Source organism: Caretta caretta, chromosome 14, assembly GCF_965140235.1.
Source record: "Caretta caretta isolate rCarCar2 chromosome 14, rCarCar1.hap1, whole genome shotgun sequence".
Taxonomy (NCBI): Eukaryota; Metazoa; Chordata; order Testudines; family Cheloniidae; genus Caretta; species Caretta caretta.
Genome location: NC_134219.1, coordinates 10,191,598 through 10,212,420, shown reverse-complemented (window position 1 = coordinate 10,212,420; position 20,823 = coordinate 10,191,598). Strand labels below are relative to the sequence as shown.

The following is a 20,823-nucleotide window of genomic DNA, read 5'->3' as shown; positions in this document are numbered from 1 at the left end:
CCTTCCTCTCCCAATTCTTTTTAACAAAAATACCCTATTTTATTCCTTATGTAATTAACATTTCTAAAAGATGTTGCTGGTTATTTTCCTTAGTGAAATTGCCAGCTGTGATGATAATTCCTAAAGCTGCTGTGATGAAAGCATTTGCCATGTTTTCCTGTGGGTGTCCATATTCTTCTGAAGTGAAGAAGGCATAACCTCATGTATCTTGTAAGGCTTAAGAATTCCAGCTTGTTCTTGACACTCCAAGCCAGCCCCCCCCCACTAGTTAATTGATAGATTTAACACCTACACAGCAGCTATAAACCCGCCAGTTCTAGCCTCAAGAGTTCCCTCTGCCTAGGGGAAAACTCAGGTGGTATAAAGCTGCCGTAGTAGATCCAGCTCCCTATACCCTCTCTGTACTGCCTTTGGTCTGGGGGTGTGGTTGGAGCAGGGTGGGCTTAAGGCCACCTTTGCCCCCTCTCTCTCTCTCCACCGCCCCATCCCCTTTATCTTTGCAGAGTACAGCTCAGCCACGGCACTGAATTTGGCCCATCGTTGTTACTATGTTTTTCACTTGACCTTTCATCACATGATCTGCGAGCACTTCAATAAATACTGGGCCATGTCAGTCACTGGTGTAACACTGTTGAAGTCTATAATTTTTACTGAAAAAGCAGGACCATAATTTACACAGCCCTGGAATTTACCCTGAGGGTGAGCTTGGCTCACCGAAGAGCCTGTTTCCATTGAAGTAGAATGAAAGTTTTGCCATTGCCTTCTTGAGGACAAGTGGGAGACTGTAGTCTCTCAAACCATGTTTTCACAGATGGGGAAACTGAGGCACAATGAGATTAGTTACATGACCAAAGCCACATAGTGAGTCCGTGGCAGTCGGAATAGATCGCAGGCCCAGGATTTCTTGTTTCAACCCCTAGCCCAAATTGCCACTTTTGGTAATTGTTGAGGGTGGTCTTGATTGATTTTAAGAAGATTAACTTCTAGGAAGGGGGTTTTTTTATTAAAAACTATACTGTTTTTAAGGGGCATAATGTTTAATATGTAATGAAAGAGGTGCAGGGCCTCAAGCAATTTTTTTATGTTCCTTTCAAGCGGCAACCCCAGAGGTGCCAGGGCTGTGAACTGCCAAGCCCAGAGGTGCCGGGGCTCAGCCCTGGCAATTTCTGGCACAAATTAAGCCCGGCGTTTAATGCTTTGCGTTTTCTAAAGAGCTGATGGTAGTTTTATGTGGTTTCTTCAGTGACGGCAGGTAGAAGAGACACTTGTTTTGTGTGGCAATTTAAAGAGAGGGGCCCTGTAGTGTTTTCGAAAGGGATAAAACTCTTTTTACTGCATTTTAAGGGGTCATTGTCTCTGGTATTTCACATAGAGGTAACACTAGATTTGTGTGGCCTTTTAACGGGTGTTTTTCTTGAGACTACTCCAGGGTTTGAATGGTAATAAAGATAAACTGCCAAGCTTTTTTTTTTTTTTTTAAATTGTTTTAAGATTCCCAAGTCATTCACAGAATATTTCAGGGGATCTAAATTACACATTTTTTAATATATTTTAATACAAAACATGGAAATCCATGTCATCCTTAATTTCTTACCTGCTGTTTACCTGGGTTAAAATTCTGAATTTCATCTGCAGCGGGGGCAACAATAAGTTTAATAACTAACCAGCTGTACTCCCGGGTTTCCAAACAGGAAACTTCAGGCAAGGTCCTCAGCTAGCGTAACTGCATAGGAGGATCTGGCCCCTTGATTTTCCCAGGAAGCTCTTCTGAGTGTACTTTCTTTATTTTTATTTTGACCAAAACTAGAGAGAAGACAACAACATTCTAAGCTCCACGGATGGGCCACCAGTCCTAGTACTATGAAAGTACTCTCAAATATCTATACAATTTGATGCTTGCAAAGGGATGTCAGTTTTCAAGGAGATATGGGAGAAAGTGAACATCACAATTGGAGATTTCTGTTAATGTTACACAGTCTTTAAATATGGGGATTGCCTTTCAAAGAGTGATTTTCTGTAAAATGAAAATGAAGGAGGAGCAACTTAAAATGTTTTCCTGGTGTGCATTTACTAATGACTTTAGCAGGAGGGAAAGTCTTGATTTGTTTTTGATCAGCCCCTTAAGTGCTAATGATTCCTGGTCTCTGGGGGCCAAGGATTTGTAAATCCACCTACCAGCCTCAGACAATGTTTTGTCATGACCCGTGTTCATATGAAGGTGATGAAAGAAAAAAATCTTGAGGACAAGTCAATAAAATAGGCACAGAGCTCTTAGTGGAAAGGGACAGCAGACCCACCGCTTCTGGAAGAGGTTCAGAGATCAAGTGACTCAATGCTTTCTCCTGACGGCAGCAGATGGGCTGCTTTGGGTGTGGAGGCCTTTGGACTGAATAAATCCTCCTAGGGGGCCACTTCATCATCATGTCAGTTTCCTCCCAAGTCCTCTCTTTTCCACATCCCCACCCTGACTGACTAGCACAAAGGCAGGGAGCTCCAGTATCTTAACTCCTATACTGTGTTACAATCGGGCCTTTTTAAAGACTATTTGCATGTTGCTTTTTACTCAGGATGGGCTCAAGTCATATATATATTCAGCGGCTCTTTCCTTAGATGCCTGAGACAGTCGTTCCACAGAAGCTTGACACTATTCACACAAGATCTTATTCAAAGATGCCAATTTTTCTTTGCCTCATACTTTTAGTAATATTTTCACACAATGTACTGAAGTCAACTATAGATCTACAATATCCAGGTCTTTTAGATCCACTGTCACATACATTTTGGCTGAAAGCTTTCTCTAGGTGGAGAATATTATGAGTTCAGAACCTCATGAAGATGAAAGCAAAGCCCAAGGATTTCAAATGAGTGCATAAAGTTAGGCTTCTAAATAAATGATCACAATAGTGAAATGCTCAATACAATCCGATCTCTTACTTAGGGGTCTAAAGAGGGATTTAGGAGCCTACCTTTAGACTTTCACTTTTAAAAGTTTTGACCTAAACACTGTGCTGCCCTTGATTTCTGGAAGCCTTTTTTGCAATGATTACATTTCCCCATGTGGAAGGAAAAGCTTGTGGTGGAAGTGCAAAAGTCCCAAATCTCTGCATGCAGCTGTAGAAAATACTCTGTTAGCAACAAGGTAACAGATGGCCTGGAAGGCTTGGTGACCATGGGCTCTGTCTCATTGAGAGGAGGAAACAATACCATGCACATCTTAGCATGTGCCACCCAGCAGCCTTCAGGCACATTGTCCTCACCCTAGTGCAAAATCCCAATTCCATGCTTAAGAGCTGCAGAAAAGAGCGCCAGTCTCCTAAAGCTGCAAAAGAGCCGCTCCCCGTGTGGCGCATGGAAAATTTGGAAAGGGCAATGCATATAGAAATCTAATTATTGGCAGGCACAGCCCAGCGTTTAGCGGGATAATCGCAGGGCCCTCATGCTTTCCTGTGCATGGACCCCTGAAAACAAAAGTTAAAGCTGTTGAATTCCATCAATCATTCAATGGTCGCTTGGATGATGTTGACATGATTGTGTTGTTTGGTCTTAAATTGCAGTGAGAAAGGGTTATTAATCACTTTAAAATATTTTTAAGACCAAGGGGGGATTGTCTCCCTGGTTAGCTATAATGAGAGGCAGAAAGGGCTAAGTAAATATACTTCCTGTGATATCTAGAGGGGCGTAGAGCTCCCGGTTGCGCAATTATCTTTATTTCCCACTGGGCAACACAACTCCCTGCCGAAAACCGCTGCAGTCTAGCTCAGGGCCGGAGTCACTCCACCGTGCTCTGCGGGCCAGGCTGATTTACACCAGCTGAGGCTCTGCCCCTTGGTTCCTAAATCTGCTTTCCTGAAAACGACGCTCAGCCGTTAGTGCTGTGAGCAAAGCTTGAAGCCCGCGTGCGGCAGCGGCTAGAGAACTCGCCCTGCTCGGAAACCGGGTGCGGACCGTGTGTCTACACGGCTGCGGTCGTGCTCGGGAATGCGCAGCGGCGCGACCGGGCCCCAGGGGAGGGATGGGGTTGGACTCCAGCGGGTGGAAGCAGCTTTATCCCAACGCCGCGGGCTGAACTCACCTCGCCGGCTGCCCCTTGGAGCGGTCCGGGCCTGGGGGGGAGACGGGCTGCATGTCCCGCTGCTGGGCGGGCAGCCCCGTTTCGACAGCTCGCAGCAGCCCCTGGAGGAGGCTGGACGGGGGCGCCTAGCGAGCGCTGCTGCCTTCCCTGCCCCCCCCCCGGGTGGGGGGGGTGAGACGGCAAGGCGGGGAGGGGGGCGCGGTGAACCTGACCAGGCGGCAGGAGCCCCCCCCCCATGCACCCTCCACAGCTGGCCCTGCCCCCCCACACACACATCCAGCGGGGGGGGGGGGGGTGGTCATTTGCTATTGCAATCAGTTCTGCTGCCCCGAGCCAGGACTGATTGCCGCCATCCCAAAGCCAAAGAGCCACTGGGGGGGGGGGGGAGGTGTCCCAGCAAAGACCCCCCGCCCCCTCCCCGCTGCCCAGCTTTATAACGCGGCAGCCCCAGGCCAGGCAGCAGCGCCGCGCGCCCGTGCTCTGTCCCGGGGGCTGCAGCCAGCGCGTGCGGGGCTCTGGGGCCGGGCTCGGCGGCGTCCCCCCCCCAATGTCCCTCGGGCGGCTGCTGCTGCTGCTGCTGGCGGGGAGCGGGCTGGAGCCCTGCGCCGCCGACCGCTGCAGCTGGAAGGGGAGGTAAGAGCCGGCCAGGGGTGTGCAGAGCCCGGGCCCCAGGCGGTGGGGAGCCCCCAGAGCCGGGGGAGGGATTGTCTGGCAAATCCCCCCCATTTGCTAGACATTTTTTCCACCCGCTCCTCGGCTGGAAGAGGGACCCGCCTGGGTTAGGGGCTCGGAAGCGCAGCGTTGGCCGGGCTCCTCAGGGGGACGCCGCCCGGGCTGGCGAGGTGCTGCGTAGCCCCGGCTGTCTTATGCCCACTGCTGGCGCGTCGCCTGCGAGGTCTGTGCGTGACGATGGGGGAAACCGAGGCACGGAGCCGCAGCGTGAGGTGTCTGCGGCCACCCAGCGAGTCAGGAGCCCGGCGCGCCAGGCGCCCGGTCCCGCGTTTCAAGCTTTTTGCACCCAGCGCGGGAGCAGGCCAAAGCAGGCCAGGGCTCGAACAGCAAGGCGGGCACTAATTAGACAGCGAGAACAGGCCTGCCCTCTGTTTCGCTTCTCTAATGGACGCCTGAACCCTGACAGCAGAAATATGCATCAGACTGGCTTCCAGGAGCCCCAAAAGTCAGTCTGGTTTACCATGGGGTGTCAAAAAGAAAAGGAGGACTTGTGGCACCTTAGAGACGAACCAATTTATTTGAGCATGAGCTTTCCTGAGCTACAGCTCACTTCATGGGGTGTCAATTTGTGTTGAAAGATTTTTCTCCTAACAAATCAGTGTGTCTTCCATGTCAAATGACAGGACGTTACAGAACTGGTGGGAAATTTTCAACGCTATTTTTGTCATAATTTTGAAGGAAAACAGGGTTGCAGTTTTTCACAAAAATTACGAAATTGAACTTTTTAGCCAGCTGTGGTAATAAAGAGACTAGGCCTGATTCAGCTCGAAGCGCCGTGTGTTATCAAAAGTAACTCCAAATTAATGAAATTCATAGAACATCAGGGTTGGAAGGGACCCCAAGAGATCATCTAGTCCAACCGGCTTTGTCCCAGATCCCTAAATGGCCCCCTCAAGGATTGAGCTCACAACCCTTGGTGTAGCAGACCAATGCTCAAACCACTGAGCTCTCCCTCCCCCCTAAGTGCACTGAGGTAAAGCTGGTGTGAAGAAGATCCAAATCAGGGCCAGCCTACAGCTCGTTGTTGAGAAATGACTCTTCAGTATAAGCTTTCGTGAGCTACAGCTCACTTCATCGGATACATTCAGTGGAAAATACCACTGAATGCATCCGGTGAAGTGAACTGTAGCTCACGAAAGCTTATGCTCAAATAAATTGGTTAGTCTCTAAGGTGCCACAAGTACTCCTTTTCTTTTTGTGGATAAAGACTAACACGGCTGCTACTCTGAAACTCTTCAATAGTTGCTACTGGTAACATTTTCAAAGTCCACCTGACTTGGGCATTTTCAAAAGTGACTTAGGCATTTGGGCACCTAATTCTCATGGAAAGGCATTAGGACTTGCTCCGAGGGGTAGGATTTTCCAAAAGGGCTAAGCATTGCTCCCACTGAAGGCAATGGGAAGTTTGCCCTGGTTTGGAATGGGGAACAGGGCTAGGTCAGCGCCGAGCACTCTTAAAAACTCTACCCTACTTCTAAAAATGGGACATAGGCTTAGCGTCGAAGATGCAGTGTGGGCTCTGAAGCCTGGGACAAGAGGCGGGTGTCAAAGTGCTGTCTGCACAGCTATTCTTAGAGCCCCATTCCACTCTGCCAGCCCCGGGCTGGGAGCCTCCCGGCCACAGGCTGTGGAGACGTACTCTGAAGCACGTTTGAAAAGGTTCCCTTACATCTGTTACCATGCAACTTGCCACAGAAGCGGCTCTCCTTTAGTAGCTGCCACTAGAGAACTAATTATATGTAGTAGTAATAATCATTAATAATGGAGACCATAAGTCTACATCCAGTTGTTGCTGTAAAAGACTTTTGATGCACACTGCTGTCTCTGCTTGAAAACGGGGTGAAAATAGGCTTGTAGGGAGCAATCCAGCAGTGGCCAGGAGATAGACGAGACTTACAAATCATCCAGGCTGGCTCTGACTCCTGAGGCTCATTTCTTTCCCTGTTTCATGTACAAAACAAGGGGCTTGTTATTTATTATGTGTATTCTGAAGCCCAGCTGAGCTGGGGGCCTTGTTGTTCTAGGCACTGCACACATAAAAAGAGACGGTCCCTGTCTGGAAGCGCTGGCAATCTTGAGCTGCAAGACAAAGGGTGGAAAGGGAAACAGAGGCACAGAGCAGTAACATGGGTTACCCCAGATCACGAAGCAGGTTAGTGGCGGGTTAGGGAGTGACCTCACTCTGCTGACTCCCACTAGCTTGTGCTGCCTAGGTGTTGTTCATTATTAATGATGTATTTTTGGCCTTGCCTTGGCAGTGGTTTAAGTTGGGAACCCCGTTCCCGCACCGTGGAGCAGGTCCACCTACGCTGCACCGAGGGCTCCCTGGAATGGCTGTATCCAGCCCGAGCCCTGCGTGTTGTCCTGGAGCCCAACTTGTCGAGCACCAGACACACCACGGTCTGCATCAAGCCAGCGAGTGACTTCCAGGGTGCCAGCATCTACGTGGAGCGCGCCGGGCAGCTGCACCTGGTGGTGAGCGAAGCCGAGGAGGCGCGGCTGCGCCACGTGTCCTGTTTCAGTGCCCACACGCCACAGCGGGTCGCCCTTTTCCTGCAGGCTAGCCCGCAGAGGGATATCAGCCGCAGGATGGCCAGCTTCCAGTACGAGCTGCTGAGCAACCAGAGTGCGGCGGGCCCTGACTTCCAGAAAATGGCCCTTGTGGAAGGTAAGGCTGAGATCGCCCATAGGCCCCGAGCCTGCAAATGGATCTACTCAGGTCACCCCCTGCAGTGCTTGATCCACTTCTGTAGAGGTCCCATACTGGTGCAGGACTCCATCAACAGGGAGCCAATTTCATGAATGGGGTTCCTCTTTGCAGGAGAGGGATAATCGCTTATCTGTGAACCCAAACACCTGCCCTTCTCCCTGCTCCCCTTGTTAACACATCACATTGATCATGGGAGATGTTTACAGCACGGAGTCTCTCGAGCTACCCTGTTCAGAGCTCCAAAAGCAGGAAACAGATTTCAGAGTAACAGCCGTGTTAGTCTGTATTCGCAAAAAGAAAAGGAGTACTTGTGGCACCTTAGAGACTAACCAATTTATTTGAGCATGAGCTTTCGTGAGCTACAGCTCACAAATTGGTTAGTCTCTAAGGTGCCACAAGTACTCCTTTTCTTGATCCAAAGCCCATTGAAATCAATGACTCAGGCTACTCTCCTCACACACTTCACCAGTCTGTTAGCAATCATTATTGTACTGATCAGTAACTGATTCTTTTGTTCTTTAGCGATGTGCCGTCCTTGTGACAACATGGAGCTTCTGATGGCCATTTGCAGCAGTGATTTTGGTAAGCAGACTTACAGGAAAATATTCTGCCTCTAATTATGCATTGATTATTTCGTTTTATTGCCTCTTCTTTAAATACCGTGATCGTCTTGCTCTTCAATCTGAGAACGCCACTCGCTTGTGTCAAAGAATGAAACGTAAAAAGATGGGATAAATCAGAGCTGCAGATCAAACACAGTGAATCTAGGCAGGTGGGAAGGCAAAGTAATTTTTTTTTCTTTCCACATACACTATACACACTCCCTCTTCGGCATGAAGTGTTTTGCTGGAATCATTTTGTCACAGTCCCCTTGTCTTTCACTTTCTGATAGTTTTGCACATGCACACACATGTACAGCAGAAATATTCTTTACTTACCTTCCATCTAATTGCACAGATATGAAGAATTTTGTAAAATCCCAATTTATGCAGGCTGGCTTTTTCCAAACTGATCACAACTTAAAACTGCTGTAATGATGGTAGAGCAATCCTTGTGGGAACTGTTCCTCGCCATGTGTTTCACTGTGGGGCTGTACCCAGGGCTTAAATTCAGCCGGAGTTGTCCGGAGCGGAGCTCTGGTAAATATTTTCAACCCCCGTGGAGTTTTTACAGCATGTTGGTGGCTCCAGGAAATACTCTATGAGAATTAAAGCCCTGGCTGTACGTTCTACCCCCTCATCAAACTTTCCCAAAGTGAGTCTGGTTATAGATGCAACCTCACACAGATATTGTAGAACATCAGATGCAAACAATGTTAATGGACCTGATCCTGCACCTGTGGAAGTCAATGGCAAAACCCTAATTTCCACTGCCCTTGATCAAATTAAAAAAAAGAGATATTTTTGAAAACCATTGATGCTGCTATGCCTCAAGGAGATCCTTTATCCTTGATAAACTCAGTGGGTGCAACCTTGAAACTGAAGCCAAATCAGAAATAGTTCCTGCTACATAATGCCAGTTCTTGCACATGACAAGGTCACAGATACATTTATAGTTGTCCTTTGTACATTCCCTTTCATTCAACTCTTTTTTCTTTCATATCGTGCGCTCAGTGGTTTACTATACTTAGCACAAGTACACACACACACACACACTCTCTCTCTCTCTCTCTCTCCCCTGCTCTGGTTACTGATGGAGTCCATTGTTTGTGACATAAACTTAGTTGCATGAGAAGATTTACCCTTCATTAATGACACCATCTTTCAGCCCCAACCTAGCACATCCCGTTTGAGAAAACAAATGCATTAATATGCTATAAAGTAATAAATAGGGGAAACCCTTAACATGATGCTGTAGCAAAGGCTTTATCTCCTTTACTTCATCTTGCAAAATCTCTACTGATCTGTTACTTCTCAGTATTGTCTCTTGCTCTGCAACATGTCTTTTTTTGTTTTATTGCACTGATTTTTCCTTTACACACACAAATTATACCATTGTAATTATACTCGTCTAGTTAAAGCCGTACAACCTCCCTAATGTGGACACAGTTAAATATGCTCATAGCTAGGATTGGCAGAATTCAATTTTTATTTTTTTCATAATTCCAACAGATAATATCAGTGTTTATATTTAAGCTTTTTTCAGTTTGTATCCATTTAAATGTTCAGTTGTGCAAAATTACAGATTTTAATTATCTTTATTTTTATCAATTTAAACTTTCACAGTTGTGGGAACTTATGTAATGAAATCTATTTAATGACAGTAGACATTGAGATTCAAACGTCAAAGGTTTCTGGCCATTAAAACACAAATTGTCTGTGTTGCATATTAAAATATCCAAAGGAAATAGCCTTACATCAAACTTCAATAAATTCTCAAGCCGTGCTTTTTTTACTTTGCCTAACTGTAAATTTTGATGATCCTGGATGGAAATATTGTGTCAGTTTGTGTGTGTGTGTGTATGGTGAAATCAACATTTACCAACACTTACTGATAAAAATTGACTCCTTTCAAGCCTACTTATAAGCTCTAGTGATATAAGACGTCTTTGTAGCTGTATAACTACATCCATTCTAGGGGTTGTCCTGGGAGAACTATATTGGCATATCAGAACAAAACTGAATGCAGCCCAGGTCTTACCATGAAAGTGTATTCCTGTGCCAATCATCTTTCTTCCTCATTTGAACTAATTGATGCAATCTCCCCCATTGTTTCTACTTGATGAAGTTATCAGTTCCCATGCAAACAGCTCTCCTGCGCAGCCTGCAGCCCCAGAGACTGACAGATGTGGAGGCCCAGGGTGCACAATGGGGGGTATTTATACTTATAGCACCATCAGACCAGAAGAAATAGCCCTTTGAACGGACTCTATTTATGACCTGACTTCCTTGCCCTACGCTCACAAATCGCTATCATCAACTTTTTTGATTAGAGAAAATAGCTGCTAATGAAAGTGTAAATGACACCATGAGTGAATGGGGGCTTTATGGTTTGTCTTAAGGCAGAGGTCTTCAGTCACTAGGCCATGAGCCGTGCAGGAGCGACTTTGAGGAACAGGAACAAGTGCATTATAGCTTGTCAATAGACTTGACTGCATCTGATTAAAGATGCTCACACAAAGGAGATGAAGAGCAGAGCGGAGACATCTGTTGTGCTCAGCCCTTGCATCCCTTGAAAATTAAATTAGCTAAGGAAGTTCCTGGACTTTTCAGAAATAAGCTCTTTGTGCCTCTTACACTAATGAGACCATTATCCCCAAAGGAAAGAGCTGATGGATATTTTGCAAAGTTCCAGCTAAATGGGTAACCTCTCATTTGCTCAGGGGCTGTTGGCAGAATGGTTGAGGGTCGCTCTTTGCGCATTCCCTGTATTTTGGATTCAAATGGAATTTGTTCTTGAAGAAATGTAATATGAAAAGTCAGTTCCCATTGATTTTTGGGGGGAAGTGGGGAACGGAGAGGAAGATTTCACATCGGCAAATAACAGGCATAAGTTTTGCAGCTGTGAAATGGATGACATTCTCTGTGCTGGAGACACAAATGATTAAACTTATTTAGGCCTTTATTCTATTTTTATTTCTCAAACCAGCTTTGCTAGTTTTTACAGGTGGAGTGGGTTGTTTGCAAATGGCATGATTTAAATGAGGCATAAAGGTTTCTGTTGCTCCGAAAAAAGGGACTGAATACGTACGCTGGGGAAAATGGAGGGTTTTGTCAGTAGGAGACAAAATTAGGTGTGTATGCACACTAGGCTGTGCTGAAACAAAAGGGTGAGGTTTTCTGGTACACTTTTCTAGAGTAGACCAGACCCAGGGTCCCAGTCCTACACGAGCATGGACCCTGCATCCACAGAAGGGCCCCCTGGAATTCACCAATAGCGTCCAACAGAACACAAATCATTACACATTCAGAGCGCTGCGTAATAACAGTTCCCTCTATTTTATTTTGACTTCCAGGTCTAGTTTACATTAGGCCAGATCCTCAAATGGCATAGCTGCATTGACTTCACGGGGGCTGTGTCGCTTTATACCACCGGAAGATCTGGCCTTAAAATGTCTGTCTTGTTCACTAGTTTTTAATTTATTTTTTATACAAGAAGATTTCATATTGGGCAATACATTTTTTTAAAAATTGAGTGCCCTGTAGTCCTTATGGAGGCAGAACATGGCTGCAGATTGAGTCTGATGACGACAAATCAAAACTTTGTCAAAACAAGGCTACTGATCAAATTATGATTGGGGTGAATTTTTGATTGCAGTCTAATATCTGGCCATACTTGCACTGTAGGAATGAAATAGCTAGCTTTAGTTTCCAATTTTTTTCTGATCTTCTATGCTTTACCAGTCATGGTGTTCTCTGAAGAAACCTGAAATAATACAGTACTGTAGAATCAAAATGCTTTGTACTGGAAATCCAAAAGATAAATCAATGACCTAACAAATGGCTCTCGATTTATGATCCATGGAGCATCAGGGGTCTTCATCTGGGGCTCTGAGGGAAACACTTCAGCTGCATTTGCACTGGTACCTATCAGTGCACCTCTACCACTGGCAGCAACATGAGAAATGGGAGTGTAGACAGAGCCCTGTTCTGAGTCCTGTCCACACTACTACTTCCAACAGTGCTTCAACTGGTGTACAAAGGCATAGTGGGGACTTGAAGTGATGGTCCATGACAGGGTCACTCGCTGGGAACAGAGACTGAAAACATTTAGGGAACCCTTGAACTAGCCTGTCCTTGTATGTTGGTGCACACAGCTGCTGTGTTGTACCCCAGAAGTGGCTGCATGTCAGCAAGTTCTCAAACAGGTAATTAATTGTACAGTGATGTGGAACCATCGGTATAAAAGGTGCTAAGTAATATCAGAAAATTAGTCTTTCTAGGGAAAAATGCACTGAAAATATTATAGTAGCTGAACTCTTTATCAGAAACAGCTGTGCCATAACCAACTCACTATTCATGTCATCTTCACATCTAGTCGTGAGAGGATCGATCCAAAATGTTTCCCATGACCCTGAAAATCACATGTCCCAGGTTGAAGTCAGCGTCCAGAAAGTCTACAGGCAGAAAAACAAAATTTTCCGACAGGACGAAGCAACTGGTGAATGGAGGGGCCCCATAAAAACCCTGCTGCAGTGCAAGGTAAAGAAAGGTGCTGGAGATTTCCTGTTCACTGGCAATGAACATTTTGGAGAAGCTTGGCTGGGCTGTGCCCCTAGATTTAAGGACTTCAATTCTATTTACCAAACAGCCAGAGACAGGGGAACAAACCCATGTGAGTTTCAGTTTAGCTGAAATGCATGTTACAAGAGCGCTGACTAAAGGATTGCAGCCCCGTGTTTGGGTGCTGTTCATGAGGTGCAGCAAAGGCTGAAGACAGATTTCACTAGAGCTAGGGCTGGGAGAGCCTCTTGGAGTTTATGACTCTATGAACCTCTCAAACCAGGACAGTGAGGCTGCAAAATGGTTGAAATTCATGAAGTGCTTTGCTTATAATTCAAATACAGGTGCCTCTCCTGCCTCCAGGGGACCTTCTGATTTTTTAAGGGGCTGCTTTTCCCCCCTAGCTGAAGAGTAGCCTGTGCTGAGTGTTAGAGGTAGGAGATGCCTCACAAAATCTAGGATGCCCTAAGTGGGTGTCCTATCTGTTTTGTATTTTTCATTAGCTTTTTTCTCCCCTATTCTCCCCCCACTCTTACTTTTTTAACTCTGTGCTTCCGTTTTCACTCGGTAGATTCCCTCCCGCCCACATACAGTAAGGAGAATGCAGACTCAATGACATTGAGAGTTTGAGTTGAACTACTAAGCCCACAGCCTATCAGTGGGTTTGTCAGTTTCCTGCTGTTTCTCTCTTGGGAAGTTACAGTTCAGTAGAACACATGCAAACTAAGGCTCTGGGGCATAAGCTCAGCTGCTGTAAACCTGTATAGCTCCCAGGACTGCACCAGTTTATAGCAGCTGAAGGACCTTGGTGTAGATAAGGGCTGTTGTGGTGATGATCATCACCTTGGTTAACATGAGTTACTAACATGATGAATTGTCCCAGTTCAGCCAAGCCCTATAAGAAAGGTACAGCAGGTAAAAACTGTTTATTTCAAGGCGAGTCTTGCATGGTTAGCCCCCCCCCCCCACCATGCATTTTAATCACAACTCACTGTAAGTAGCAGTCGATGTGTAGAAAGTGTTCCAGTTGAGACAGAACCGAAGGTTGTGCTGTATTGAAAGAGGTGCAACGGATGTCCTGTTATTGAATCTAATCTTCCTGTTTGTTCAATATTGTGATTAAGTAAATGAACAATGCTGTTAACGTTTGCACTGTGAACTTTGCGCAGCTAAAACGAAGAGAAGTTTTGAGGAACTTAAGTTTCAGAGACAGTTGCGGGCATCCCAGAGTCGGCACTCACTTGCTCTTCTGAAAGTCCGTGCCCCCTGAATATCATTTGTAAGAGTGGGCTTGTCTAAAGGGATAGTGTTATTTGGTTGGTTTTTTAAAGTGCAGTCCACATTTCCCAGCTGTACTTTGCACTTTCAAACATTGTGTTTGCTGATCACCTATGTACTGTATTTGACTGTTTTGTATATTTGGGAACAAAATTGTACATGCTGATCTTATACATGATTGTGTATTTGTTTTGCCTATGAGTACAAAAGCCCTTAGCTGTATCTCAGCACCATTACCTGGAAAATAAAATATTTTGTTTTCAAAAGCTTGAGGATAGATCAACATTACTTTAGTAACTTAGTCTTTCAGAAGAACTTGTAGCTACATGGTGTTTTACGGAGTGTTAGGTGTTTTTAATGATCCACTATGAAATTAATCTGGGTACAAGGTATGTACATATAAAGGCCTGCATATCAGATAATATAATATATAGTTTTGCAGGGCCTCACCACTCTTGAATTTAGTAACCCGAACCACCCACAGGCTGACAGAATAATGAACAACACATGAGAGATCGTGCATGTTGCCTGTGTTCCTATTCCAGCCGTGCTACACTCTACACCCATTGCACTGCATTAAGAGAGATCTAAGGTCACGACTATCCAAAGTAACAGGTAGAGTTGGTTGACATTTTTCAAATTTATTTTTGTTGTTTGGAAAAAAAAAAAGAAAGAAAAAGAAAGAAAGAAAAAAAGGTCTTTTTTGGGAAATTGAAAATGTTCCCAGCGTTTTTATATAAAAATGTATAGATCTTCCCCTCCTTCCCCCACAAAAATTAAACATGAAAAAAAATGAGGGCAGGTTTTCCCTTCCCCTCACCCCCTCTTTTTCTGGGGCAAAAAGGGGGAAGAAAAAGGAGCAGATACAAACACGGACAAATTTCACACCAGAAACTAAACATGCAGAATGCAAGTTATTTTGAAATTTTTTTTATAAACTTTGCCGTGTTCGGCCCAGCTCTAGTAACAATTCAAGCCAGGTGCTAAACCAGAGATTCTCTGAGGTAAAGAACTTAGGAAAGAGGGAGCCTTGCAGCTAGAAGTTTCAGAGTAGCAGCCAGGTTAGTCTGTACCCCAAAAGGAACAGGAGTACTTGTGGCACCTTAGAGACGAACCAATTTATTTGAGCATCAGCTTTTGTGGGCTACAGCTCACTTCATCGGATGCTCATGAAAGCTGATGCTCAAATAAATTGGTTCGTCTCTAAGGTGCCACAAGTACTCCTGTTCTTTTTGCAGCTAGAAGTGTTAACTGCCCATATAGTTGCTAAGTGATCCTGTAGCCGTTGTAATGAGTGATGCCTCAGCTAGCACCCAGAATAGTCCTGGTGTAGTAAGCTTGAAATCAATTCCCTAATGTGCTTACACCAGGGCCAAGCATTTCAACAGCAAGATCAGCTTTTGATAGGGCCTCATGTTTAACAGATGGGCAAAATCCCTAATATTTCACTTTGGATAAAAGGGCCAGTTAAAAAAAACCTGCTACAATATGAAGTCAGACCATGTACATTCAAGACAAGGTAGACAGTCATTGGTCAAGTAAATAAGTCAAGTGGTTGCGATCAGGTCAGGACATTTGGATTTTGGCATCTTGTTTCTAAGGAGTCAATTTGGGAAAGCTAGAATGGCAGCCCACGAGGTTTCCTGAGCACTGATTCATTTCAGAGCATGGCAGAGACGATTTCTTTCCCTAATTTCCTACCTGACCCAGTTTCTGAAGGGTCATACCAAATCATAGTGTGTGTTCTGAAGCTATACTAGACTAAAAGGTAACGGGAAGACTTCCCAGCATTAGCTGGATTACCCCATGCATAATAGGAGCCAGTAAACACATTCATGTGCCCCTTATCGTCATCCTGACAGTAAGAGGTTATACAGACTTAGACAAAACAAATTATGCAAGCAGTTTGTAATGCCCACAACTTCATTATGTGAGTCACTTAATGTGACCCAGTTCACCCACAATGTGTTTGTTTGCTCTATTTGGAAAAGATGAGGCAGAGACTAATTGTGTGTCAAAGCCATAAAGCACTTGACACAGACAAGCAATGAAAAATGAAAGAAAGCAAGGTAGGTCAAGAACCAGGGAGCTATATAACATCATAGGTGAAGAGCTGGCCAGAAGTCATGCTTAATACATAGATGTAAGGTCAGCTGTAAGAAGCTGGCAATGGAAAGGCCATCCATGTAAAATCTATTCCTCTGCAAATTCCCCAAATAGCAGGTATACTGAAACCCTTGCTGAAAAGTCCTAATAGGGAAATAAGCAATAAGATCCTACAGAAATTATTCTAAAGCCACCTGTATCCTTTCTGGGAGCGTGTTGATCCAGCCTCTAAAATGGCACAGAAAGGGCATCATGCTCCTTGCAAGTCTCCAAGGTGATTAAAAAAATAAGCCTCTCAGAAAGGTATTTTTGATTACATTCTACAGGACTTTTCCATAAAGGAAAACATGCAGCAGCTTTAAAAAAAAAAAAAAAAAAAGCTCCCCCACACCTATAAACAGAGCATGTACAAGTTTGTTTCAAAGTCTAGAATGTTCATAAAGGTCCGAGGCCCAAGCAGCCAAGCATCTGACCCCACATAAGATCTCCCCAACGGAAGGGCAGTGGTAGCTTTGTGTCTCCTACTTTGAGCTCGTGTTCTTCCACTGAAAGGGCCCCATTCTGTGAGGCGATGCACACCCCATTGATTTATATGGGTGGGTGATGCACACAGCATCTTGAAGAACTGGGCCCTTAGAATTAATCGTAGCAGTAAAAAAGGGGCAAACAAAAGGCAGCAAGTGCTACCAGGGCATGGGGGATACGCCAGATAGTTGGCTGGGGCCACAGAGGTGGCCCTTTTCCTCATCCACTCCAGGACAGGAAGATCATGGCACATGAATGCTCAGTGGCTGCCTGTTTCCCATCAGGCCCTCAGGATATACCACGGAATCCATGTGGGTAGTATTTTACCCTCCCCTCTCTAGCCAGGTGAATTAGACCCACTGCCTGCAAGTAGAGCTTTCCCCAAATTCAGAGACTAAGCTCTCCACCGAGAGCAGCTCCTCCCATTTTCAGACAGCAAATTCTCCCCCACGGAAAGAAAAAATCAGTTTACAGTTTTCAGGCTACCCTGATGCACCCCGTTGTGTGGGTAACGTTCACACAGGGAAAGGGTAAACCAGTCAGTCGGGCCTATGGCTTCAAGAGTGATTCATGATTTTGTGCACCCACCTTACCACACATTTAAGGGCCTGATTTTCAGAGGACTTAAGGCATCTCCAGGCACAGTGAGATATCCAAAAACAGAGACACCCAAAATTATCAGTCGCATTAGCAAATTTGGGCCTAGTGCAGATCCAATACAAGTGTAAAACATTCTTCTCATCACTGCTGGTGAAAACAAAGCAAGACTTTTTCTTTACTGTTCCTAAATTTAAACCAGTGGATTTTGTTTACTCACAGAAAGTGTGTTCTGCATGTTCCTCCCCACAATTGCATATCAGTCTTTTAAACTCTTCTAAGAAAGGAGTGACGCTGGCCTATAAACTGTCTGATTTGTAACATTTCATAAAGCAGCAGTGTTCTTTATGCAGCTAAACATTTGTTCTTTCCAGGACTTGAGCCTGCTCTGTAGATTCAGAATCAAAAGAGGGACAGAACATTTCCTTTGATTCATTAAAGAGACAAAAACAGCCTTGAGAATCTGTAATGAGTTTTTGAATGACTGGACCAACACCATCCAGTAACAAGCTCATGAATAGACTGCAGGGCCAAGATTAGCTTGTTGACCTCACTGGATTTGTGCCTGCTTACACCAGGGTGAAATTTGGCCCCTTCAGAGAGCAATGGATCTTTTTCTAATGCCAGTCGGACCTTTTCACGTACGGCTTCAAAACACAGTCAATTTTTAACGTTTCAGTTTCAGGGGATTGTGATCAGTTACATGAATACAGGTTGACTCATTTCCTCATAGGTTTAACTAAGTCCCACTTTCTAGACTGCTAAATTTTTCTTTTAAATCAAACCACTTAAGCGGCTCTGGTACTTTTTAGACCATAGCTCAAGGTTGTCAGTGTTTCTCTCAGCTAGAGGGAAAGGATAACAGCACTATTTGCATAGTCACTGTAACACCCTGATACTTCAAGAGATGCCCAGTTAGTAGCTATCATTTTCTGGTAGTTTAATGCCGCCAGTGAAAAGGCAGCATGGTCCAATGGACAGTGCCCAGGGCCAAGAGTTTGGAGACCTGAATTTTATTCTTAGCTGTGCCTGTGACTCAAGTTAATCAGTGGGAGGTAGGTCCCTTTAAAATCTGGCCCTTAACTTCTCTGCGCCTCACTTTCCCTACCTATAGTCAGGAGATTAATACTTTTACCTACCTCAGTGTAGCATTTTCAAGTGCTGCAGCTGAACAGGGCTAAATGTGACAAGGCTACAAATCTTGCAGAATTTGGCAAATTCAGGGTGAGAGGGTTAGAAGAGCTAAGCTGCTTCTACTAGAATAATTACTTCTCATTAACACGCTCTCGGCATTTTCATTCGGAACTCTTACATGCTGGGTTTTAAAACCTGCTCATACAAGTTCATTCTGAGCTGAGACTTGGCACATTCAAACTCAGAAGACAATGATGGTTTAATAAGTATGTTTATTTTTCCCTCTTCCCCAATTCTCATTCCACTGAAGTCAGTGTCAAAACTTCCACTGAGTACAAGGGAGCTGACTCAGACCATTCAAAACTTTTTAGGGAAAAATGCACTTAAAATACTATAGTGACGACCTTGGTATCAAAGTAGATAAAAGAGATTTACTAATTCTGTGCCTCTGTTTTAAAAAAAAAAAAAAAAAGAGCCACCACATACTTCAGATTAATGCACCCTACAAAGGGTTAGGAACAAGACTTTAAGATGGAATCAGTTTTATCCTGTAGGAATACCTATGCTATGTTATCAGCACATCATCCCATTACAGGTTATAGGAAGGAGGAAGGATATTTTGCAGGAATTGTACCATGCCACCCAAAAATCTGCAACCTCTTCCAGTCCTTTTCGGTCTATTCAGTGCTGTCAGGATAATCTAGCAAAAGTTTTCTGTTTTTACCTTCCAGATACAGGGCTTTATGCAAGTAGTCCCGCTGCAATCACAAGGACAAGTCCAGGTTTGCAGAGTTAAGTCCAGGAAAAGTAATACCTCCAAGCTAGTTACATCCAAATGCTGAAAAGTGGCTGCACTTTGTGGATTCTCTCTCTCTCCCTTCATTAAAGCCATTTGATTTTTGAAATGAGAAGTATGTAACAATAACGCATTGAAAAATACAAACTTTCAATGAATGGGAAAATTTTAAGCGTTTAATGCACGCACACACCACCAACCGAGTCTGTTGCCTAAAATTCTGTTGAATCATTTTGGGATCAAGAATCGCTCACGTTGGCATTTTCACCTAAATTATCTGCCTCTTTTCAATTAGCTTTTATTATTTTAATGGTGGCTCCTCCCCCTGCAATGCTTTGGCCTCACTCCCATAATTGCCTATATTTTATGTAAATGGAATTGTTACACCGTAAAATGATATACAAATGTGTCTACCACACAAAGTCCAATAAAGGGCCTGAATAAACCCATTATTTACAATGTAACAGCATCCGATAGCAGCCTGGGAAACACAGGGCTGACAGATGTGAGCCAGTGACAAGGCTTGAAAAAAACATGAATGAAGAGGGCTCCGAGAGACCACAATTAATTGACTTTTAAAGTAACTCCTTTTTTCCACAGTTCTCCTTGGCTGAGCAGGATTCACAAATTGCTGTCTTGAACTTTTTAATGGGACAAAATAGCTGCCCATGAAAGTCTAAATGACATGGCCTTTGAATAGGAGGGGTACAATGGCCACACCAGGACATGTTTTTAACGGACATATTGATTATTTGAGAAGTTGCAGCCACTCAATTGAAGGTGGGGGGTGGGGGACGGTGAGAGGAAGAAGTAAACGCTGCACGTTGTAGAAAGGCTAAAATTATTTCTTATGAGGGAAACAAACATTTGGAAACTGACGGTTTGATAAGTGTTTCCATACACATGTCCACAGGCTATTGTTTGCGATCTGATTTGTCCTCATTTGCATTAGTGTAAATCTGGATTAACTTTATTGAAATCAGAGTGAAACCAGCATTAGTGAGCTCCAAATCATACCCTAGAATTTAATATTAGCTATGTCTCCTCCCACCCCCCAAAATTACGTGCACATGGATAATGATCACTTCACAATACTCTTCATTTTCTTCTATGCCCTATAGGCCCAATGTTGCAAGACCTTATTCAGGAAGGTTCAAATATGTATTTGTCTCCCTTTTGAAGCATTGGCCAAATCCTGGCCTTTTAGTCATGCATATAACCACATGGAAACTGCATGCAAAAATGAGGAGAGCATTCTAGAGCCCCTTTTCCCAGGAACCTTCATAAAATAAGGTCAACATACTGCCCAGAACAGAAGTTACAAATGAATACCCAAGCAATGAAGTCTTGGCTGACCCATCGCATTGAGGACAGAGCTGTGCACTTGGACATTGGAGCGCCTAGGCATCTTACTACCAGCCAGAAGAGAAAGGTGTCTTGCTTAAGGTAGCACAGTGGCTCAGGCTGGGCTCTCATGTACACCAGTCTGATTTCTTTTACATACATTGTTTTGAAAAGACAAAGCAACTGTAAAGCCGCTTGTGTGGAACAAACTCCCCTCAGGAATCAAGGGCTACCACAAACCTCACCACCTTCAAGTGTGAGACGCCCTTCTTTGAGCTGAGAGCGAGAGCACACCCACCATGTAGACCTTAAGGCAAAAACCAAACTCTCCACTGCACACTCAGTTCTTCCCCTGGGAGAACCCCCA

General features: G+C 44.6%; 1 protein-coding gene across 2 annotated transcripts; it reads left to right on the top strand.

Moving 5' to 3' along the window:
* Window positions 1–4,535: 4,535 nt before the first annotated feature.
* On the top strand, window positions 4,536–14,220 carry LOC125621733 (meteorin-like protein). 2 transcript variants are annotated; one of them, XM_048818948.2, is made up of 4 exons: window positions 4,536–4,705; window positions 7,063–7,472; window positions 8,037–8,096; window positions 12,492–14,220. In XM_048818948.2, exons 1-4 carry the CDS (start codon window positions 4,620–4,622, stop codon window positions 12,806–12,808), a joined length of 873 nt encoding a protein of 290 aa, XP_048674905.2. In that variant the 5' UTR covers window positions 4,536–4,619; the 3' UTR covers window positions 12,809–14,220. The 2 variants fall into 2 exon arrangements, with proteins under 2 accessions (XP_048674905.2, XP_048674904.1); XM_048818947.2 differs by lacking the exon at window positions 4,536–4,705 and adding an exon at window positions 6,841–6,956.
* Window positions 14,221–20,823: the final 6,603 nt, after the last annotated feature.